The 25951-nt window shown below is 34.1% G+C and overlaps 1 protein-coding gene and 1 pseudogene across 1 annotated transcript; both read left to right on the forward strand.

Moving 5' to 3' along the window:
* Positions 1 to 396, forward strand: LOC124897825 (secreted RxLR effector protein 161-like). Its single transcript, XM_047411404.1, has 2 exons — positions 1 to 106; positions 209 to 396. Exons 1-2 carry the CDS (start codon positions 1 to 3, stop codon positions 394 to 396), a joined length of 294 nt encoding a protein of 97 aa, XP_047267360.1.
* Positions 397 to 21573: 21177 nt separating this feature from the next.
* Positions 21574 to 25951, forward strand: part of LOC124897826 — a 36261-nt pseudogene continuing 31883 nt past the window's right edge.

The raw sequence follows: 25951 nt of genomic DNA on the forward strand, positions 1-25951 counted from the left end.
ATGAAAGATATTCCTTATACATCAATAGTTGAGAGTCTTATGTATGCCCAAACATGTAGAAGGACAGACATCAGTTTTGCTGTTGGAATGCTTGGTCGATATCAAAGTAATCCTGGAAGGGATCAGTAGAAGGCTGCAGAGAAAGTATTGCGATACTTACAAGGAATGAAAGATCATATTCTTACTTATAGAAGATTTGATCATCTAGATATGGTTGGATATTCAGATTCAGATAATGCTGGTTGTGTGGACATAAGAAAATCCATATTTGGATATTTGTTTTTCTTAGCTGGAGGAGCAATATCATGGAAGAGTGCGAAACAGTCTGTTATAGCTGCATCCATTATGGAAGCTGAGTTTGTGGCATGCTTTGAGGCCACAGTCCAGGCTAATTGATTTTGGAATTTTATTTCAGGACTTAGACTAGTCGACAATATAGCCAAGCCACTGAAAATTTATTGTGATAATACCGCACAGTTTTTTTGTCTAAGAACGATAAGTATTCGAAAGGAGGTAAGCATATGGAATTGAAATACTTTTCGATTAAAGAAGAAGTCCTGAAACATAAAGTGTCAATTGAACATATTATCACTAAGCTTATGATTGATAATCCTTAAACGAAAGGATTACCGCCCAAAATATTTGTTGAACATGTTAAAAGGATGGGTCTTATTGATAGCAATGGTTGATTTTATGTAAAGACTTTATTATGTTTATGTAATTGACACTTTGAACTCAAATTATATATATTTCTGTTGTTACCTGTTTTCTCTTGTATACGTAATATTGTGAATAATGATGACAGGTTCTGACTTAGATAAAGTATTCTAAGTATTATCGTAGGGTCCATTATGTATTTGAAAGGTTATGTTAGGTAATAGACTAATATTATAATACATGGAAGGAACTATGTCAAGTAAAGTGACGTACAACCGCCATGATTATTTTAGTTGATTTATTCAACCATGACAAATGATGTTGGATTTGACGTTAATTGTGCACATGATTGACTTACATATTAAACCACTAAATTAACATTGTGTGTGCCAAGTGAGAAAATGTAAATTTCTATGGCCCACACAATTAATTTATTTGATGGTTTAATAATAGTTAAATAAGTTAAATCCTAAATCTGTATGGGAAAGTTACCTAGTATAATTAAACTACTGACTAATCTATTAGTAGGATAATTACTGACTCCTAGTAGGATAATTACTGATAGTTAGTGGATAATTATTATATCCACTATTTACGTTGATGGAATGTGAAAACATAACTGACTATTCCCTATTATAAAAAAGGTCCTCTCTCTGCCAAAAGAAGAATAGGCTTCATCAAACACTATTCTAAAACATAAGGTTAAGAGAGAGAAATAACATTCTGCTTTGTGCTTCCGCTGATCTCAATCAAGAAAGTTATGGAGAATTCTGGTATGTTTCTTGACTGACTTTTAAATTATTATAGCATGGTATGTGAAAATCATTAAGTTTTACGTTCCTAAATAATTGCTAGGATTATATATATAAGAATATTCAAGTTTATATAATCTGTTATATGCTTACAATACAAACCCAGGTCAATTTTTGCCAAACAAAAAATAATTTCCTACATGAAAACCAATATGTTGCTTAAATACATTAGGAGTGTTCTTCATCCAAATGGATCGAGATTAAAAATTCTAGTATGCTAGAGATCAAAATTGAGTCCTGAATCCCACTTTTAATTAATAAAATGAGAAATTCACAACTTCTTCATTTGAATGTTAAAAACTTCTGTTAGTTCACAAACTCAGATGATCACAAATGGTTATCCTAGTACGTATGACACTAAAGAAGCTAAAATCCTCATCCTGTTTATTATAACCAAAATGAATAGAGTTCATTTCAAAAGTTTAATTATGCCTTTTTTTCTATTTAAAAAAGGAAATTTGAAAACCTTGAACATTACTACACCAAGATATGTTGTTCTACTTCAACTGAGCCAAAAGTTGAACCATTTTACACCTAAATGTGCTGCTGCAAAGCCAAAGAATGGTGAAAAATGGCAAGCTACCACGAAGGTCATAGAAATTGGGTTGTTTAGTAGGTTAGGTTAGATATTTTAAGGAAAAATTACAGATCATAGCATAGTTAAAACTATAATTACAATAAATAGCAACACTTTTGTAAAATTACAGTTTATAGCAAGAGTAACACTATTTTACTTATTAACTAGGAAAGTGCATGTTTTACTCTCACTACTATATATTTTGTTATTTTCACTCCATTATCTCACCTCCCAATATCTTTTAACCCTTTTTTTCATCTTATTTTTTTATCATTTTATTTTTTAATTTTATCTTATTTTTATTTTTTTATTTTCACTTTATTTTCTTTCTTCTATTTCTTATTTTTTTCATATTTGAAGATAATTATCTCCATTATCTTCAAGATTTCAATATAAAATATCATTACTATCTTTCACTCTCTTCTATCTCTACCTTTTTTTTTCTTATTAGTTTTTTTTTCATCTTATTTTTTTATTTTTTTATTTTGATTTCTTTTTCTTTTTCATTTTCCTCTTTCCACTTTATTTTCTCTCTTCTATTTCTCTTTTTTTTTTTCCTTTTTCGTTTTTTTCCTTTCTCATATCTTTTTTTTTCTTTTTCTATTTTTATTTTGTTCTTTTTTTTCTATTTTATTTTATTTCTTTTTTCTCTTTTATTTTTATACTTCTATTTCTCTTTCTTCCTTTATTTTCTTTTTCACTTCTCTTTTTTTCATTCTTTTTCTTTTTCTTTTTTCCCTTTTTTTTACTCTTCTATCTCTAACTTTTATTTTGAAAAGACAAATATGTATATCACATACACATATTCAAAAAACATACAAAATACATAGCCATATAGATCTGGATATGTATTTCAGTACAAAACATACATATGTATTTGCGAAATACATATCATATTCATATTAAATAGTAACAAACATAACTATACTATATATATCTTCATATGTATTTGCGAAATACAAAGACGACTCATATAAAATAAGAATATATATATGGATCAGGTATGTATTCTGTAAATACATATGCAGAGCTATATGCATTTTATACGGTATTGGATTTATGTTTGAACTATACATACTATATCATTTTAGAGGTAACATATGTACTTATTTGTTTTCTTTTACTGTTTAAGATATGTACTACCTATATGTAGATGTATATAATTATCATTTTTGTTATAGAGATTTTGTGTCCTATATGTTTATATATACATGTGAGTCAGATATGTATTTCTCAAAATACATATGCAGATAGATATGTATATTTTTTATCGTAAATACATATGCAAATCCGTATGTCTATTTATTTTGTATATTTTTTGAATATGAAAATATGATGTAGATATTTGTCTTTTAAAAATAAAAGATAGAAATAGAAGAGTAAAAAAAAATAAAAAAAATAAAAATGAAAAATAAAAATTCAAAAAAAAATGAAAAATAAAAAAAAGAAAGAGAAATAGAAACTAGAAATAGAAGTGTAAAAACAAAAACGATTTTTAAAAAAAAAAAGAAGAAGAAAACAAAAAAAATATGAGAAAAGGAAAAAAAGAAAATAAATAAATAAAAAAATGAAAAAATAAACAAAGAAGAGAAGTAGAAGAGAGAAAATAAAGTGGAAAGAAAAAATGGAAAAGAAAAAAAAATAAAAATAAAAAAAGATAAAAAAATAAAAAAAATAGCTAAAGATATAAGAGAATGATATTTTGAAATTTTGAAGATCATGGAAATATTAATCTTCATATTTGAGTTTGATTTGGAAAATGAATCTACTAATTTAAATAAGAGTAATTTATGAGAATTTAATTAGATGGGATAATTATTACGTATTTAACTCAATTAATTTGAGTAAAACAAGGGCAGCAAATCTTGTTGTATATGTATTTGTATAGCAACAGTTTACTTAAATACAATATACAGTTTGATATTTTTCATAATTATGAAACTGTTACTATTAAAGTTACAATTAAAGCTCTATAGCTGCTATTTCTGAAATTTTCCCTTATTTTAATAGCTTGGGTCTAACAGATTCAGGTAGGATTCGAATTTGGTTATAAGGAATAATGATATTTTTATTAATTAATTTTCTACAAAAGAAATTTCTGCGTAATAAATGTAAGTTTTAATTAAACTTTGAATATGTTTATTAGAGGTAAGGGTAAAATTGGGTCATAAAGGTGGATGAAGAGGTATTTTAGAGCCAATAGATTAATGGAGGGTATTTTATAGTCAAATTCAATAGTTGAAGGTCATTTTTGACCCTTTTCCATTTATTCTTTATAAAAGAGTATATATTTTTTTCTCCAGAAATTACAGTTTCAAAAAAATAAGAAATCCTTCAAAAAGAATCTTTAAAAACTTGATGCCAAATTATTACATAAATTTTATGATAGTACAAAGGATATTATTAGTAGGTTGTTGTTCTATAGTTTATGTTTCAGTTGCTCACTCAGCTAAAAACTTATACGAATGGACATAAAATAACAATTTGATATGATTAACTCAAGAAGAGGAAAAAAAAAAGGAGTCGATTCAAAATTACTTCTGGATTAGGTAATTGATGTACCATTTCCCCATACCTAAAAAGCTGCCCCTCCCAATATGATAGATTATCATTTGTCATTTCAACTTACTATTCAAAATAGAGTTAAAATCTAGTCAATTTTTAAAAATTATTTTCTATTTAAAGCCTCTGAAAGATGTAAGCACAACACAAAAAAGCAATCTTGTTTTTTATTAGTATCGTTTTTTTGCAATGTCAGATAGAGATCTTATTTGCCTTCATTTTTTGTATGACCAATCACGTTCTTCTTACTATTATCGTAGAAATTATTGTAATGCAGGTAAATATAAACAACCAACCAACCCACCAACTACCAAACAACTAATCGTTTCCTCACCCAATATCAGTATGTTCTAATTAATCCACTACAAATATTGTATACGCAAGTTCATGGAGTGAGAGTGGATTAATTATTTGCATGGAGAGCTTGGCCACAATCAGGAGATGATGTGCATGTGTGTGAAAGCTCTTGCATATAAGATTGAGAGATTGATAAAAAAGGAGCATCAGAGTTTTGCCCATCCACCATGTCACAATCTAATCCCAAACTTAGCCGTAATGGGTATCTCAAGCCCACCGTGGGCCGAATACCAGCCCTATAGCATTACCTTAAGATCACATAAATATAAACAGTGGAAGTCAACCCAAATAGCAATGAGAAGGATAGATAAGTCAAAAGAAGATTCTAAGAATCAAAATAAACGATCAACTCAATACTTGTCCACAAAATCCTCTAAATTAGAACACCAACTAAGTCGAGACAATCCCCCGACTATGACAAAAAGAATCCCAAATAAAATACTAACACTATAAATAAACCAGTAAGAAGACAGGGCCTTCTGAAAGATGGAGGCTCACCACTTCATAACAGATCCACAGTAAATATAGAATCACCTAGCGTTGCACAAGAGCAACGAAAAACCCTTCAAACTCTACATCATGAATTGATACAACGTTTAGGGATAGTTAGTAGGGTGGGAACTGCCACGTAACTTAGGGAATAGGGATAAAATAATGCAATTACCAGAATCCAATAATAAACCATATGTACTACATTCATATACATATATATATATATAGGCTTAAGTCATTGCTAACCACTTAAACTTGTCCCGAAATTTCACTTAAGCCCCTTAACTCAGGCCTGTACCTATCAGGCCCCTAACCCACCCGAAATTTGATCCACTTAGACCTTTTTTGTCATGTCTCATCAAATCTCAACTGCGTGATATCAAACGCGGCTGACATGAAAAGTTAGTCCATTCAACATTTTTCATATGGATTAAATATTTTCACATTTTTTAAAAATAATGTTAAACCAATATTAGTATTTTGTTTACTTTCCTCAGATGGTTAAAGAAAAAAAATTATTGTTCAGAGTGAGTTATAACTTCAATGGAGTCAAATGGAGATGATAACTTCAATGGAGATGATAAATTTTAATTCAATTCCAACAAATAATCAATCAATTAGATGGAAATGATAACTTCAATGGAGAAGTAGATGGAGATGATAAATTTTAATCCCATTCTAAAAAACAATCAATCAATTAATTTTCTCTCTCTAAGAATATCTCTCGCAGAAAAATGGAGTCAATTGAAAAACGAAGAAGGGTGCCATCGGAAGAAGCTGTGGTGGCCCAAAGAAGAAGCCCGTTCCCCATTTTGCTGAGGCTAGTTTGCATTTTCTGGTTGGCTTTCCATTCTGTTAAGTCGTGGTGCCGACGTTCTTGAATACTTGGCTACTGAAGTGTTGTTGGCTGGAAATCTACGGATTTTAGAATCTGTTGATTGTGTCCTTTATGGATATTAAAATTGGATTAGTTAGAAATATTGTTAGATCTTCCTTTTCTTTGTTATGAAGAAAAAAATGAGGGGTGTGTGTGAAGACGCCGATGACGGAGTAGGGGGTTAAAAACGATGAGCTGGGGTGGGGGTAAGGTGCTGCGAAGATGATGACGCAGGGGGAGGAGGCTGTAAAAATGGACTGGGGGGGTTGCTCTTTTATTTTTAAAATTAAAAAATTATATTAATAAAATAATTAAAGTATAAGTTTTTTATTTAAAAAAATAAATATTGTTTTTTCTTCAACTCACGCGCCCAAGGAGAGCCAAAGAGAGTGTAACACACTCTCCTTGCCAAATCGGTATTTTGTGCCAAGGTATCAATTTTAAGCAGTTGAAGTACTTGATAGGTACAAGCCTTAGTTGAGGGGTCTACGTGAATTTTCGGAACAATTTTAGGTGCCTGGAGATGACTTAAGCCCATATATTTATATAATGTATACACCAAGAACATGGTCGCATGGAACCCCAACGCTAGATAACATGGTTTCCTGTGTTGATCCCTCCGGGACCTACACCTTCACGGTGATTTACACAATTCTTTAAGTCTAAATAAAAATATTTGTACATAAACCAATCATTAACGCATGAGTAATTTAGTAAGGCATTTACCATCATGGTATCATCATACCAATATACTTGCAAGCTAATTCAATTATGCCAAACCAGTCCGTATAACCAAACTGACACCCAAATTTCATTTAAAATCAAATTCATTATCACCAAGGCCATCCAAAATTATTTTTATATCCATTTATCCTTTAATGCAATGCAGTGGGTTCAAAAACAAGTTAAACCATGCAATTATCCATATTCAAAATAAAGTTTACAAAGTGGGTTGAGGTTAATGCAATTTTCAAGCCAAAATTCCATCAATTTGGAAAAACTTGTGTCCCTCATTCCAACCATTAAAATAATACACCAATTCATTCCCACGAATTATAATTTAAAGCATGAATAAACAATTCAAAACATGAGAAATACAATTCAAGTAATAACCATAAAAAACCTTTAACCTAGTTTCAAACCCAATAATTAAAATCACATGAATAATCAGTAAATATTTGTCATAATATAAAAATACAAGTTAGGGATGAGTAACATGCCTGAAATATAGAATAATTCAAAGAGAATTTAAAGTTTGGATCTTGGATGGTGAATTCTGTATAAAAACCTTGAGCTTTCTTGGATTTTGAGTTTAAAAGAGAAAAAATTGAATTTGATCTTTGAAACTGAAGAAAAAGAATCAATTTTATGTTTAAAAGTTGCACAAGGAGTAAACAGATCAAAAGCCCTTCTCCCCAAGTGAAAAAAATAAAAACTGGGTAAAATTAACATAGGAGTGTGGCACTCCCTTATCGCAGAGGGTAGCCTCCATGCCACACCCTTTTCACGGAGGCTAACCTCCATGGGACATCATTATCGCGGAGGCTTACTGCCTCAGACTCCCAAAATAATCCCGAACCACTTTTGAAAATTTCAAAACTTTTTCATAACACTCCTTTTTATATTCCACAACAAAATTTGAGTCAAAAATTGACATAACACATATGGAAGGGTCAAAAATAAATTCATTAAAATTTTTGCATAGTCTTACATTATCCCTTCTTAGGATCATTCATCCCCAAATTAGAAGTTAGGAAGTTTTTAGAACGATAATATTAAGAATGAATCAGAATCAAATAATAAATTTGAGATACGACAAGAGTAAAATGATACTCATACTTTAAGCATTTCCATCCAACGCGGGGAACAAGAACGGACACATGGCTTTCATATCTTCCTCAGATTCTCATGTAGCTTCTTCCACCTTTTGATTCCTCTAAAGGAATTTTATCGAAGCTACATCCTTTGTCCTCAATCTACGGACTTGCCTGTCCAATATCTTAACTGGGATTTCCTCATAAGACGATGAATCCAAAATACCAACACTCTCAATAAGAACTATCAAAGAAAAGTCACCCACACACTTTTTCAGCATAGATACATGGAAAACAAGATGAATATATGCCAAAATTGCTGGTAAATCTAACTTGTAAGCGACATTCCCAATTCTCCTCAAAATCTAATGCAGACCAACATAACATGGACTGAGTTTTTCGTTCTTCCCTAATATCATGACTTTGTTCATAGGAGAAACCTTCAAGAACACCCAGTCACTAACCTCAAACTCCATCTCCCTCTGCCTCAAATCTGTATAAGACTTTTGTTGACTTTGAGCTGTCTTAAGTCTTTATTTAATCACTTTCACCTTCTCTATGGCTTAGTAAACCAAGTCAAGACCAAACAACCTAATCTCACTAAGCTCAAACCATCCAATAAGAGACCTACACCTCCTACCATAAAGAGCCTCAAAAGGAGTCATTTGAATGCTAGAATGATAACTGTTGTTATAACCAAACTTAATAAGAGGCAAATGGTCAACCCAACTTCCTTTAAAATTAATCACACAGGTCGTTAGCATATTCTTCGAACAATGAATAGCTCGTTTGGCTTGTCCATCCATTTGAGGGTGGAAAGAGGTGTTAAGGTTCACCTGCGTACCCAAACCTTTTTGAAATAAATGCCAGAAGTGAGTAAACAATTGCTTACCTCGATCTGAAATGATGGTCATCGGTAGGGGTGTACATAGGTCGGGTTGGTTTGGTTTTGGATTAAAATATAACCAAACCAATAATGACAGTTTTCTAAATCTATAAACCAAATCAAACCAATATACAATCGGTTTCTTAATTTTGGTTTGAGTCAGGATTTTTCAATTTTCTTGATTTTTCTACAATTATAATGTGATTGAAGAAAAGAATTAAATATTTTCTCTTAAAGATAAAAAAACAATGGTCATAGAGTAGTTCCAATTAAAATTAAGTTGGTAAATTACTAAGATGTCTAAACTACTATCTCTCAAAGTAATTTTATGTGGATACCTAGTGGTTCAATTTCTAAGTCACTAGTTACAGTAGCTTGTTTGAAAGTTCCCTTCACATAAAATGTGAGCATACAAAAGAATGAAGAATTGGAGACGACTTATTAAAAACTTAACTCCATAATGTAATTAAGTATAGCATAGTTTCATAAAACAAAAGAGAAAGAGAAGAAACAAACCTAAATCACAACTTGACGAATAAGGAGAATGAGAAAAGTAAGATGAGGAAATAATGAGAACTCTCTGAAAATTTGGAAAGTAAAATGTAAAGTGAAGCAATTGAACAGTTTTAGGTTTTATATTAATATTGGGCTTTTTATTAATTTGTTACTAATGGAAAAATAATATAATTAAAAGCCCAAGATATACATCTATTTTCTGAATATAAAAAAGTAATAAAAGTAATTAGAAAGTAGATTATAAGTAATATTTTCACGTACAAAAAAATAAAATTATATATGTATTTTGTCGGTTCGGTTTGATTTTATTTTTGCTAATATCAAATCAAACCAAGAATGATCGATTTTTTTTTCCAACACTAAATTAATAAAACCAAACCATAAGTTGGGTTTTTTCCTGGTTTGGTTTGACTCATCGGTTCGGTTTGACTTAACGGTTCGGTTTGTACACCCCTAGTAATCGGTGTTTCATGCAACTTAACTATCTCCTGAATGAACAAGTTAGCATAATCCTCTCTTGAGTAGTTAGTCCACACCAGCGAGAAGTGAGCAGACTTAGTCATATCCACAATGACCCAAATAGAATCAAACAGATTGTGAGACCGCGGACGACCCGTGAAATACATATGATTATCTCCCACTTCTATATGTGCAACTCTATCTCTTGAGACATGCCACCAGACCTCAAATACTCAAACTTGATTGTTGACAAACCATACACTTAGCAATAAAATTTACCACATCTCTCTTCCTATTATTCCACTAGTAGATTTCCTTCAAGTTATGGTACATCTTAGTCAAGCCAGGATGAACTATATATCGAGACTCATTAGCCTCAGTCAAAATCCTTTTTCGTAGCCTATCAATATCAGAAACACACAACCTTTATTGATACCTCAAGATGCCATCTCTTTCAATCTTGAAAGCCATAGCCTTTTGTTGACCTACATCATTATTAATCTATACAAGAATGGATCCAAAACCTGCTTCTCCTTCACTTCAGCATCCAGATATGATTTAACTACTTCCTGAACAATCACTCTTTCATCCACTGAGTCGAAAAGGTGATCTTCCAAGTTGGCCAACCTATGAATATCCTTTACCAACCCTCTTTTCTCATCTTCAACGTGAGATAAGATCCCTATAGACAACCATCTAAGAGCATCAGTAACAATATTTACTTTATCTGGATAATAGTGAAGGTTCATGTCATAATCCTTAAGCAAGTTAAGCCGACACCTCTGCCTGAGATTCAATTTCTTCTGTATAAATGCATACTGCAAGCTCTTATAGTGTAAATAAATATCCACCTATACCTCATACAGATAATGGTACCAAATCTTTAATGCAAAGACCACAACTGCCTACTTTAAATTGTGAGTCGGGTAATTTCTCTCATGAACCTTAAGCTGCATGGAAGCATAAGCCACAACCTTACCATAGTGCATCAAAACACAATCAAGTCCCACACGGAATGCATCATAATATATAACAAACCCATTAGTACCCTCGGATAGGGTCAAAATAGGTGCAAAAGTCAAATTATCTTTTAACTTCTCAAAACTACCCCTATAAGCATTGGACCACAAAAACATAACCTATTTCTAAGTTAACTTCATTAGTAGAGCAGCAATAGATGAGCAACTCTCCACAAACCTCTTATAATACCCAACCAAGCCTAAGAAGCTCCATATGTCGGTTGGAGTCGTGCGTCTAGGCTATTTCTTAACTGCCTCAACTTCTGTGGATCTACTTTGGTCCCCTTACTAGAAACAACATGCCCGAGAAAAGTCATAACACTTAGCCAAAATTCACACTTCAAAAACTTTACATATAATTTCTGGTCCTTAAGAGTCTTCAACACAATTCGAATATGATTGGATTGATCTTGCTCACTCTTAGTGTACACCAAGATGTCATCAATGAAGACTAACAAATAAATCTAGAAACTACCTAAACACCCGATTCATAAGATCCATGAAAGTAGCCAAAGCATTATCGGGTTCGAAAAGTAGTACTGGGAATATCAACCTTTCTATTTTTCAGCCGATGATAGCCCGAATAGAGATCAATCTTAGAGAAACACATGGCACCCTGAAGCTGGTCAAAAATATCATCAATCATAGGGAGAGGATACTTATTTTCCACAGTAACCTTATTCAACTAACAATAATCTATACACATCCAAAGATACCTATCTTTTTCTTGCACGAATAGTACAAGAACAACCCGTAGAGAAACATATGACAGATGAAACACATATAAAAAAGATCCTTCAATTACTCCTTAATCTCCTTTAGCTAAGCCGAAGCTATTCTATAAAGAGGATAAAAAGAGGACGACTATTTGGTAGAAGATCAATCCTAAAATCTATTTTCTTATTGGGAGAAATTCCAAGAAGATCATCAAAAAAAAAACTACAAGAAATTCACTAACCATAGGGACAGACTGTAAAGAGGAACTCTCGGAATTAGAATCCTTAATCCAAACTAGCTGATACAAACACCCTTTAGAAATCAACTTCAAAGCTTTAAGATAAGAAATAAACTTCTCTTTGGGTACTAAGGAACTCTCCTCCCATTCAATTATCGATTCATTAGGACAATGAAAACTGACCTTTTGGGTCCTACAATGTAGAGAATCATAGAATGAATAAAGTCAATCAATCCGTAAGATTACATCAAGATATACCATATAAAGTTCTATCAAATCCACTAATGTCACCCTGTGAAGAATGGAGAACACACAACCCCTATAGATTTTTCTAGCAATAATACAGTCACCCACCAGAGTAGATACAGAAAAGGGGTCAAAAATATTTTTGAAACCAAAACCAAAGTGCACAGCCACATAAGGGGTCACATAAGATTCGGTAGAATCCAAATTAAGAAAATAATAAACATCATGAGAGAAGAGTTATAACATACCAGTAATAACATCGAGGGGTGCCTCAAATTCCTGACAAGTAGCAAATGCATAAAGATGATTTCGGCCAGTGCTGGTACCAGACACGGCACCCTTAGGTGCATGATCCAAAAATATGGCAATCAAGACCTTATTAGCTCCAGTGGAAACCTTGGCCGAAGGAGAATCTCATTGCATATTACCAAGTTGACCATAATTATAGCATTGACTTTTCTCTTTCTCACAATATCCATGGTAAAGATGCCCATAAAAATGGCATGGAAGAGAAGATGAGTCTGACTGTGCTTCACTGGCCTGAGACTGGGCACCTTGTGCCTTAGGGCCACTGTTAGCTTGAAAATGACGATTGCCCAAAGTCTTAGAATAAGGAGCACTAGCTGTAGAATATGAATTTTCCTAATTTTTCTTCTTGGTTCACTACCTATCGTCTCTCTCACTGTTCTACTGATTTGCACTCTACTTTGAATATCTTAACTTCTTGTTCTGCCTCTCTTCCATCTCTGCCTATTTTTTTCCTCATCCTCCACCTACTATACATAAACCATCAGTTTGTATATGTCCATATCGTTATTCAATATAGCAACCTTACACTTCAAAACCAAATCATGAAATAACCTAAAAGCAAATTTCTTCATTTAGGACCTCATATTAGACACCAATTCTGGAGCATAACAGACAAACTACTTAAACTTCAAAGAATACTCTTTCATACTCATCTTACCTTGTTTCAAGTTCACATACGCTTCAGCCTTAGATTTTCTCAACTGATGAGGAAAGAAGTGATCAAGAAAAACACTCAAAAAGTCATCCCAAACAGTCGATTAAACACCATCACCCCTTATTGCTTCCCACTCACTATACCATAAATAAGCCACATCTTTCAACTGATAGACAGTAAACTCCACACCTTTAGAATCAGTAACATGAATCACCCTAAAAATCTTCTTTATGTCCTCAATACACCTCTGAGGATCCTCTTCAACCTTAGAGCTTGTAAGGTTGTGGGATTCAACCTCATAAACTGCCCAATTTGAGTGATCTCAGAAGAACTAACAGTAGAACCAACAAATCATACTAAAGAGACTGTGATGCCACCAATTGAGCAAGTATATAAATATAAAGATAGAACTTCGCATTAGATATATCTCCCTAAGATTATTGAATATAAGTATCACCAACCCAAAAGGCTGAAGGAGGACTAGTAGTGACCGGTGGATCCCCACGTGGAGCGGTATAGTCAGGAGTAGTGACCCTAAACTGGGTATACACTCTATTAACAGGGCGAGTTTTCTCCATATTTTCCTTATGTAGGAAAAAGGTTCCAGCAGAGCATCTATGATCATCAGATCTTTGGGGAGGCATGATCTGAAATACGAGTAAGCCAGGAGTTAGAGAAGTTTCATAGCACTAGACTTTATATCCTAAAGATAGAACACGAGAAGGAGAAATATTCCTAAATATGTTTTTGCTCGCCCTTATAAATGTGGTATGCTGTAGACTCAGAAAAGGGACTCTACTCGACATGACTTTGTGAACATCCAATGATCTTGAATCGTGCTCTGAAATTAATCTTATCCCAGTCTGACCGTGGGCAAGGCTGTAATGGATATCTCAAGCCCACCATGGGCCGAAGACCACTTCCTTAGCCATACCTCAAAATAACATAAATATAAATAGGCGAAGTCAACCAAAGTAGCAAAGAGAAGGATAGATAAGTCGAAAGAAGATTCTAAGAATCAAAACAAACAATCAACCTAGTACTTGTCCACAAAAGCCTCTAAACTAGAACACCAACTAAGTCGGGACATGCCCCTGACTATGACAAAAAAAATCCTAAATAAAATACTAAGACCATAAAGAAACCAGTGAGGCTTCCAAAAGATGGAGGCTCACCACTTCACAATAGATCTATAAGAAATACCAAATCACTTAAAACTGCACAGGATCTATAGAAAACCCTTCGGACCCTATAATATGAAATAATGTAGCATCCAGGGACAGTTAGTGGGGAGAGCACTGGCATGTAACTTATGAAATAAGGATAAAATAATGCAATTACCAATATCCAGTCATGAACTATATGCACCACATTCATATACATATATATAGGTTGTCGGGATAGAGACAAGGTCCATGAACATGAGAGTTCAAAATACTAACCTGAACTATATAGATTGCTCTGTTCTAAAGACACCCATGGGCTATATGGGTTCAGCTTCCTCTGCTGGAAAGGCTCTAGTACGAATCGAGGAAAAATAGAAAAACTCTAAAAACATCAAGGCTATAGACCTCCCAATATATATATATATATATACATATACATATAATGTGTGCACTAAGCACATGGTCATATGGACCCCAACGTCCGCAAACATGATTTCTAGTTTTGATCTCCCCTCCGGGACCTACACCTTCACGGTAAGCTACACAATTTTTTTAAACCCAAATTAAAATAGGTGCACATAAACCAACCATTTAACCCAGGAGTCATTTATTAAGACATTTACTATCATGGCATCGTCATACCAATATGCTTACAAGCTAATTTAATTATACCAAACCAGTTCATATAACCAAACTGACTCTCAAGTTCTATTTAAAATTCGATCCATGGCCACCAAGGCCACCCAAAATTATTTTTATATCCATTTATACTTTAATGTAATGAAATAGGTTAAAAAATAAGTTAACCATGCAATTATCTATATTCAAAATCAAGTTTACAAAGTGGGTTGAGGTTAATGCAATTATCAATCCAAAATTTCATTAATATGTGGAAAACCATGTCCCTTACTCTAACTATTAAAATAAAATACCAATCAGTCCTACAAATTATAATTTAAAGCATGAATAAACAATTCATAACATGAAAATACAATTCAAGTAATATCCATAAAAAATCCTTAACTCAATTTCAAATTCAATAATTAAAATCACATAAATAATGATTAAATATATGTCAAAATGTAAAAATATATGTTAGGGATGAGCAGCATACCTGAAATATAGAACAACTCAATGAGAATTCGAAGTTTGGAACTTGAATGATGAATTAGTTTAAAACCCTTGAGCTTTCTTGGGTTTTCAGCTAAGAGAAAAAAGAATGGAATTTGATCTTTGAAAACTGAAGAAAAATGATTAATTTTATGTTTAAAAGTCGTACAAGTGGTATAAAGGCCAAAAGACCCTCTCCCTAAGTGAAAAAAATAAAAATTGAGTGAAATTAACATAGGAGTGTGGCACACCCTTATCGTGGAGGCTAACCTCCATGGCACGACACTATCACAGAGGCTTACTACCTCGAAGTTCCAAAATGACCCTGAACCCCTTTTGAAAATTTCAAAACTTTTCTAAAACATTTCTATAACATCCCATAACACAATTCATGTCAAAATTTGATATTACGCATGTGAGAGGGTCAAAATTAAATTCGTTGAAATTTTACGGGGTTTTACACACCACCCCAACCTTAGTAAAATTAAGAACTGTTGTCTCTTTTTATTTATTTATGTTAAATTACTTATCTAATATCAATGAAAGGGACTTTTTTGATACAGTTCAATTTTTTTGGTTAGTTTAAAGATATATCTTGTAGTAAAATCAATGGTTAATTTTTTCTTAATGAAAATATATTTGGTGGCAAATAGAATACAGTAAACTGAAATTGAAATTTTGATAAAATAAATGCCTGCATATTAAATGAATTATCCTCCCAAATAAATATGATAAAATAAACAGTATTATTGTCGTTAAAAGAATAGTAAGAATATAGAATTATAACTCTATTCATCTGCTAATCATTGGACATAGGAATCTTACAACTGTACTTGAACTAATAAACTATTTAGTTTAGATTAAATGCCGCATATTAATTAATGGAGGAAAATTCTCAACATTTTTTCCAGTGAAGCTAAATGTATACAAGTTCTCTTTCTGGAGGAAAATCATCATAAGTTTAAGTTTTTAAATGAAATATTAACCGAGTTTATCAATGGAATGAAACACCAAAACTTTTAAAATTTTACTTGAAACATAAATTTTTGTTTCTGAAGGAAAATCTGCAAAATTTTAAATTTAGTATTAAAATATGAGTAAATCATGTCAACTCCATCAAAATATTATTATTTTGCAGAATTGAAGTATGAATTTTAGTGAATGGAGGAAAATCCTTAAAATTTTAAAATTATAATTGAAATATAAAATTTAATGAGTGGAGGAAAATCCTCAAAATTTTAAAATTATTATTGAAGTATAAAATTTAGTTAGTGGAGGGAATCCTCAAAATTTTAAAATTTTAATTTAGGTATAATTTTTAGTCAATGGAGGAAAATACTAGAAATATAAATTTTAGCGGAAGTCATCAAATGACTTGGCAATATGCTATTTAAAGGTGATTTTGCTATGGCTACTAAGCATAGTGGACTTGATATATAATCTTTTCAAAGAGTAACACTAAAAGGTATGAATCCACATTAACAATTTAAATATTTTATTTTTTAGACATTCATTATTTACATTCTTATTATGATAATGACTAATTATGTAATTTTTGTTCCTCTTAATTTGAAGTAGACAATATTAAACAGATATACTTTCGCCTGTAAGCATTAGAAGAAAAAATTAAAGCTCTATCAGATCGTGAAGAATTAAAACAAAATTATCTATTTTATCTGATAAAATCACATAGTGGACAATCTTCTAAGGGGTTTACTTATTCACTTGCATGTTGATATTAATGCATGCGTTACTCCTCCACCTTCACCCCCTTTCAATGAATATGGAGGGCACTTAGTTATATCTATTAAGTTTATTTTCATCAATTTTGATATGTAATGGATGTAATTTATTTGGGGATTAATAAAAGCTTTATGTTGCATTTACTAGCATATTCTTTAAATTTCTAGCGGTATTTTATTATTGGTTTACATTCAAATAAATATTTTCATTCATTATATTTGTGGTGTTTACATTGGAATGGATACTTTTAATTAATGAAGGGTTACTAATGAAAAGACTTCCTTGGTAATTGAAATGTCCAATTTAAAACGAGTCTGTTCTATTTCAAGGTTTGCTTCATTTCAAAACTTAATCCAACCTAATATACGTCTTCTGGATAGCATCCTCAGTAGTAAGTTTATATTTATTGATTTAATTATTTAATATTTACTTACTATGTGATGCAGTAACTTATTTATTTTCATTTATGGAAGAAGAAAATCTATCGCATATATAAGCGGCTGGTGGAGCTGGACTTTAAGTTGGATGATAATTATGAAGAAATATCTACATGCACTAATGTTGAAAAACTCTAGTTTCTGGACCTTAGAAATTCTTTAGGAATTCTGGTCTCTGGTTTCAATACGATTCAAGGGTATGAGCCGTATGTTGGGGCACGAATGATATGGTCTACTCGTATGCTGGCCAGTGTTGGTTGGTGGGAAGAATTTTGGTCAATGGAATAGGTACGACTTGGTGATACGAGTCATATAAAGATCATTTATTTCCTTTATTTAATCTTAGACTTGGTAAATTAAGTTGGATCTGAGTATGAGTGGCTCACCAGGAGCCGTAAGCCAAGGTAAGAGTCATACCAAAGACTCGTATGGTAGACAATGTTCAAACCTTCTATGATTCTATCTTACCAGGGATACGAGTGAATGGTACAGATCGTATGACGTCAATACGACTTGGGTAGGTTGAGTCATACATTAGACATTATTTGGTCCAAGGGTTAAGGATTAGGATACGAGTGGTGGGTACCACTCGTATCAAGTAATATGACTCGTGAGGGTCAGTCGTACCCCTATGACGAAATTTTTGAGCAAATTAAGTGGGGTTATTCTAGACATTTTCCCACTTATCCTAATAAGGCCCTACAACTTCTACCTCACTTGCGAGGCTATTTACCTTATTATTCTATTCATTAACACTCAGAAACTCTTCTTAAACACTTTATAATTTTCTCAAGAGCCTTTGGGAAAGGAAGCTAGGGTTTCATCTAAAGGACTAAATTAGGGATCTTGTTGCTGGTTTCTCTCCATCTACTTTATCAAGGCATATTTTCTTCCATCATTGTTAGTTCCAATTAAAGGCCTGGTTTTATACAATAGTTTGATGATTTGAATGTTGTATGTTTTTGGGTAATTAAATTGATTTTGGGTTTTTGGTTATGAATGCTTGTTTATGTTTTTTCCATGTATTAATTATGCTTTTATATGCATTAATGGTGGTTTTGGGTAATTTCTTTCATGGAAATGGTTCTTTGGTAATGGTCTTTGATTATGAAAATACTATGCCCCCAATGTGTTTGATAAAATGCCTTTAATAATGATTTCCCTATAATATTGGTTTTTCAATGGAACTTATGCATGGTTTAAACTTGGTAATGGAATCCTAAATGATATGAATGGTTTAAATGGTTTTAAATGGATTGTAAATGCCTTGGTGGCCATAGTTTTATTTAATTGGAAATCATGAGGGGTACATGGAAATCCCCTAATGTTGGTTAAGGAAAAAACTTGGAAGTTATTGTTGGTATGACGATACCACCTACTAATGGCCTTGGTTAATAAATGGTTAATAGATTAGTTGGTTGCTTGGTAATAGTGTTAGTTGGGCAATAATGGTGTGGTGTGTATAAAAGCCCTGGAAGTTGGAGGTCCCGAAGGGATCAAAATTGAAAACACATATTTGTCGATGTGAGGTTTGGTCCAAGTGACCGTGTCCGTAATGTTACACTTTATATTTGGGATGTACTAGTCATCCTAGGTTTTCTTCCCTGGTTGTGCAACTTTACATATTGGGACCCTTTCAGTAGGGGAGCTGAATCCATATAGTCCATGGGTGGTTTAGGACAGTAAAGCTACACAACCTAGGTAAAGGTTTTAATTGCATGCTAAAACTGGTTCCCTTTTCCTGACATGTATGTATATATATGGATATATACATGTGTATATATATATGTATATATATATGTATATATATGTATGGTTTGTGTGCATGTGGATGGTTTTACTTGATTTTATAAATGACATTATTTTATCATTACCCTAAGTTCATGCTAGAGTTCACCCGTTAATCCGTCTTCGGGTAACTGTATACCTACGCTATGCAGGATCCGATAATTCTACTTCTCCTATAAAGTGATTGACTCGGGGATAGCTATTGGATTAAAGTGGTGAGCTTTCATCTCTTTTTTGAATGGCTCTAATTCATGTTATGGATATTTTTAGGCATTTTGATTTATCTTTAGATAATGGTTTTTGCTATGGTTGTGGGCATGTACCAACCAATATTCTTACTCTTTAGGTTAGAGGCTTTGTGGTACTGCTATGGGTTAGAATAGACAGGATCAGTATTGGTGTCATCCTAGCATTGGCATTTGTATTAGGACTAATACCGGTTGACGATATTATTAGTTGTTCCATCCTCTTTCATTTTGGGATTAATCATATTATGTTTTGGATCTCATTCGGTTATGGCCTAGTTTTTGGCCCTTGGTTCGGTATTGGTTTGGCTTGGTAGTTTAGTTGATACAGTTTTGGTATGGTGGGAAAACTTGGTAGTTCTAGTCTAGAAATAGACCTATCCTAAAGTTAGTCCTTGTCCAGTTATGCTATGTTGTTATATGTTTGAGATTCAGCCGACTGAAGGTATGCTAATGGTGGTTGGGTTAGGTAATAGGGGGTGGTCCCCGTTCCTAGTTGGACTTGGGATGTTCATTACAAGAAGGCCCCCGATTGGGTCGTGTCAGGTTGGTATCAAAGCTTTAGGTTCATGGTCAATTGAGAGTTCATAAAGCCGTGTCTAGTAGAGTCTCTTTTAGGGGTGTGTAGTGTGCCAAACTCACAATAGTGAGGCTGCACAACATTTAAAAATGTTTTACTTTCTTGGTATTCTATTTTAAAGGTTGGAGTCTAAGTCTTGGAATTCTTCTCTAATCCTTCATTGTTTATTTTTCAGATCATGCCTTGATGATCTCGAACACAACTCTTCAGTCCCTTCTGGGATAATGTTAAAGGGATACGTCCTACGTCGAAAGTTCATCTTTGATCTCAAGGTCCTATCCCTGATAGTTCTGGAGTTCCTCCGATTGCTACTAGTCCTCCTTAGGGTGAGGTGACTAATATCAAATTTCTCCAGTCTATTCATACTATTACTAAATTGGTTGCTGCTTAGGATGAGTGGGATGCGTCTGACGGGTTGTCTACTGAGGCCACAAGGGCTGGTCAATTTATGAAACTAAATTCTCCTACTTATTAGTGTGAAGGTAGAGGAGGATCCTCAGGGTTTCTTAGATAAGATGGAGAAGATATTTAGGGTGATGTAGGCTACTAATGTGGAAGATGTAATCTTTGAAGCTTATCAGCTCAAGGATATTGCATAACAATGGTACGAAAAGTGGGACAGGGATAGAGCTGATGTGGAAGAGATATCCTTATTGGATACCTTCTCTAGTGCTTTTCTGGATAATTTCTTTCCTTAAGGCTGAGGGAATTAAAAATAAGGAGTTTGTAAATCTTAAGTAAGGGAGAATATTTGTCAAGGAATATGCCTTGAAGTTTCACCATTGGTCAAGATATGCTCCTTATTAAGTGGCTGATATGAGAGAGAGGATGGGCAAGTTTGCTTTTGGGTTGAATCAGTATTTGTTCTTGGAAAGTAAAACTGCCCTGCTGATTAGGGATATAGATATTTTAAGGTTAGTTGACCATATGCAGTAGGTGGAGGATGAGAATAAGAAACAGGCAGAGTTCGGAGATACGCAGGGTAAGAGGAACAGGTTTTATGATCATAGAGGTGCTCAGTCTCAGGGTAGTCGGGATGACGGCAAATGGTAGAAAAAAGTGGGGCAATTCTGGTTCATTCTCTACTATTAGCACTTCTTACTCAAGAAAGTCGGGTGATAGACGTCAATAAGGTAGTGATAATTATCGATCATAGGATACCCAATCTCAGGAAAGTAGGGGTAGTCAGTTTCTTCATGCCCTCTTTATCAATTTTATAGTCATCCTCATTGGGGTAATTTTCATAAACGAAGGGGCAAATGATTCAAGTGTAGCTAGGCAGGGCACTAACTCAGGGATTGTCTGGTTAGTATGGTTGCTACAGGAGCAAATAAGGTACTGATGGCTTTATCTTCTGCTCCTTCACCCAGTGATTCCACATCTACTTCTGTTACTGCTCTTGGTTCTAGTGTTGGCCGAAACAGGTTGTATGTTTTGGCATTCCGATAGGAATCTGAGGCACCTTCTGATGTCGTTACTGTATGTTATAACTCATTTTTCATGATGTGTATTATCTGCTTGATCCACGGTCCACTCTTTCTTATATGACCTTATTTATGGTTGCTTGTATTAGTTTTGATCCTGAGGTTGTTTTGAATCCTTTTTCTATTTCTACCCTGGTAGGTGACTCGATTATTACTGATAGAGTCTATAGGAGGTATATGGTATCTGTTGGTGGTAGGCAAACTTTGGTGGATTTGTTTGAACTTGATATGGTGCATTTTTATATTATTCTAGGGATGGATTGGTTACACTCTTGTTATGCATCCTTGGATTGTTGGACCCATAAGGTTGTCTTTAGGTTCCCTGGTGAATCAATTATAGAGTGGAAGGGTGGTTCCCTAGCTCCTAGGGGGCGGTTTATTTCTTATCTTAGAGCTCGAAGGTTAATCTCTAAAGGTTGTCTTTATCACTTGGTCTGGGTTAAAGATTCTATCTCGTAAGGTCTATCTTTACAGTCAGTCCCGGTAGTGAATAAGTTTTTTGAGGTCTTTACAGATGATCTTCCTAGTGTTCCCCCAGATAGAGAAATAGAGTTTGGTATTGATATAGCTCCGAACACTCATCTAATATCTATTCCTCCTTATAGAATGGATTCAGATGAGTTGAGGAAACTTAAGAAGCAACTTAAGAATTATTTAGATAAGGGGTATATTTGTCCTAGTGTATCCCCGTAGGGTACATAGGTGTTGTTCATGCGCAAAGAGGATGGTTCCCTTTGAATGTGCATTGATTACAAGTAGTTAAATAAGGTAACGGTCAAGAAGAAGTATCCTCCCCCAAGGATAGATGATCTATTTGATCAGTTGCAAGGTTCCAAGTTCTTTTCTAAGATAGATCTTCAGTCTAGGTATCATCAACTAAAGATTAGGGAGGTGGATATCCCTAAGACGTCTTTTTGTACTTGATATAGGCACTTTGAGTTTTTAGTAATATCGTTAAAATTGACTAATGCCCCGACAGTATTTATGGACTTGATGAATAGGGTTCTCAAGTAGTTTTTGGATCTCTTCGTCATTGTGTTTATTGATGACATTTTGGTTTATTCCAAAAGTGAGGTGGATCATTCTAATCACCTTCGTGTGGTATTGTAGACCTTGAAGGAACAACAGTTGTTTGCGAAGTTCTCTAAGTGTGAGTTTTGGTTGAATGCTGTGACCTTTTTTAGTCATATTATTTCTAGTGAGGGGATCATGGTTGATCCACAAAAGGTTGTTATGGTTAAGAAGTGGCCTAGACCCACGACTTTATGATATTTAAATATTTTTGGGCTTGGTTGGGTATTATAGGCAGTTTGTGGAAGGCCTTTCATCAATCGCTGCTCCTTTGACTAAGTTGACTCAGAAGAAGGTTAAATTTTCTTAGTTGGATGCTTGTGAGAGAAGTCTTGGGAAGTTGAATGATAAGTTAACTTCGGCTCTAATTTTGACTTTTCCTGAAGGCAATTATGGGTTCGTGGTATATTGTGATGTATCTCGAGTAGGTCTTGGTTATGTTTTGATGCAACATAGAAAGGTGATTGCCTATGCTTCCAAGTTGTTAAAGGTACATGAGAGAAACTATCCTACTTATGATTTGGAGATGTTAGCGATTGTGTTTACCTAATATGGCAACATTATTTGTATGGTGTACACATGGACATCTTTCTGATCATAAGAGTTTAAAGAATGTGTTCACTCAGAAGGAGCTCAATCTCAGGCAGAGGAGATGGCTTGAGCTTCTCAAGGACTATGATATGAGTCTTCACTATCACCCATGTAAGACTAACGTGGTTGATGATGCTCTTACCATGTTATCTATGGGGAGTTTGGCTTATGTAGAGAAATAAAAATGGGAGTTAGTGAAGGATATTCACCGGTTGGCTAATCTTGGAGTTCACCTCTTGGACTCCAAGGATGGAGGTGTAATGATATAATAAGTTGTTTGATCACCACTTAGTTCAGAGATCAAGGAAAAGCAAGTGTTAGATCCTATCTTGATGAAAATCAAGGGTGATTTTGGTGGGAAAAAGATGATGGTGTTTGAGATCAGTGATGACGTTACTTTACGATACCAAAAAAGGTTGTATGTTCCTAATTTTGATGGTTTGTGACAAAAGAATTTTGGCTGAGGCACATGAGTTGTGCAATGTTGTTCATCTCAGTTCCATGAAGATGTATCATGATCTCAAGAAGATGTATTGATGGAATGGTATGAAGAGGGATGTGGCTGATTTTGTGGCCAAGTGCTTGGTGTGTCAACAAGTTATAGTTGAGCACATGAGGCCTAGTGGGTTGTATCAAAAGATTGTTCTACCCGAGTAGAAATAGAAGGTAATCAATATGGATTTTGTTACCGATATCCCTTAGTCTTAGAATTAATATGATTCAATTTGGGTTATCGTGGATAGGATGACAAAGTCTGCTCACTTCTTGCTAGTGAGGACTACCTTTTCGGTAGAGGAATATGTGAAGTTATATCTTCAGGAGATTGTGAAGCTACATGGGGTACCTTTTCAATTATCTCTGATCGTTGTACATAATTTTCATCTCATTTCTGGCAGTCTTTTCAGAAGGGATTGGGTGCTAAGGTTAGTCTAAGTACTGCTTTTCATTCGCACATAGATGGGCAAGCGAAAAGGACTATTTAAATGTTAGAGGATATGCTTCGAGCATGTGAGGTTGATTATGGTGGCAGTTGGGTTGAACATCTAGCTTTGGTAGAGTTTGCTTACAATAATAGCTATCATTCTAGTATTGGTATGTCCCCTTTTGAGGCATTGTATGGTAGGATGTATAGATCTCCGTCTTGAAAAGGCGGATATGTTTGATCCCGACTTAGTTTACTTGGCTATAGAGAAGGTGAAGGTGATTAGGGATAGGCTTAAGGCTGCCCAGAGTCTCTGAAAGTCCTTTGTGGATGTAAGGCGTATTGACTTGGAGTTTGAGGTTGGGGATAAGGTTTTTGTCAAGGTATCTCCCATGAAGGGAGTAGTGCAGTTTGGTAAGAAGGAAAAGCTCAGTCCTTGGTATGTTGGTCCTTATGAGATTCTGCGGAAGGTTGGTAGTGTTTCTTACGAGTTGGGGTTACCTTCTATCTTGAGTTTGGTTCATCTGGTATTTCATGTCTCTATGCTGAGGAAGTGTCTTGGTGATCCTTCTTCGATTATTTCTTTGAAGGGGTTGGGTATCTCGGACTCTCTGTCTCATAAAGAGGTCCCGGTTTAGATCTTAGATAAGTAGGTTCGTTGGTTGTTAACCAAGTATGTGGCTTCGGTTAAGGTTCTGTGGCAGAACCATAAGGTTGAAGAAGCTATGTGGGAAGCAGAACAGGACATAAAGTCCAAGTATCCACATCTGTTTTCTGCTCTTTGGATTCATACAGAAGGTATGTGTCTTCGATACATCTTTATTTTCTGAGTTTGTTAAATGAAGTATTAACATCTTTGCCTCTATGTTTTCAAACTTTGTTAAAGATTGGAAATATATTTGATAATGCAAATGATTCGTGCGTATGGTTACCTCTACCTTGTCCGTCATTTGGAGACTAATGTTCCTAGTCGGGGAGATTGAAACACCTTGGTTTCTGTACCATAGAAAATTTCTTGGAAATGTAGTCTTTGGACCCAATACAACTTATGGGTACGAGCCACATGTTGGGGTACGAATGGTATGGTCCACTCGTATGCTGACTAGTGTTGGTTGGTATGGTGGATTTTGGTCACTAGATTGTGTATGACTTGGTTATACGACTTGTATGTTTGGATATAGATTGTTTGGTTTCTTTACATAACCTTAGACTTGGTAACTTAAGTTGGATTTGAGTACGAGTGGCTCACCAGGAGCCGTATCCTAAGGTATGAGTCGTACGAGGGACTCGTATGGTGGACAATGATCAAACCTTCTGTGATTCTATATTGCCAGGGATATGGGTGAAGGGTATGTACAATATGTTTTTAATATGACTTAGATAGGATGAGTCGTACACTGGACAATGTTGGGTCTAAGAGTTAAGGCTTAGGATACGAGTAGTGGGTACCACTCATATCAAAGGGTACGACTCTTGAGGTTCAGTTGTACCCCTGTGCTGGGATTTTTCTGCAACTTAAGTGGGGGTATTCTGGATATTTCCCCACTTGGCCTAATAAGGATCCACGACTTATAACTCACTTGGGAGGCTATTTACCTTATTATTCTCTTCATTAACACTT

This window comes from Capsicum annuum, chromosome 1, assembly GCF_002878395.1.
Source record: "Capsicum annuum cultivar UCD-10X-F1 chromosome 1, UCD10Xv1.1, whole genome shotgun sequence".
In the NCBI taxonomy this organism is placed as follows: Eukaryota; Viridiplantae; Streptophyta; class Magnoliopsida; order Solanales; family Solanaceae; genus Capsicum; species Capsicum annuum.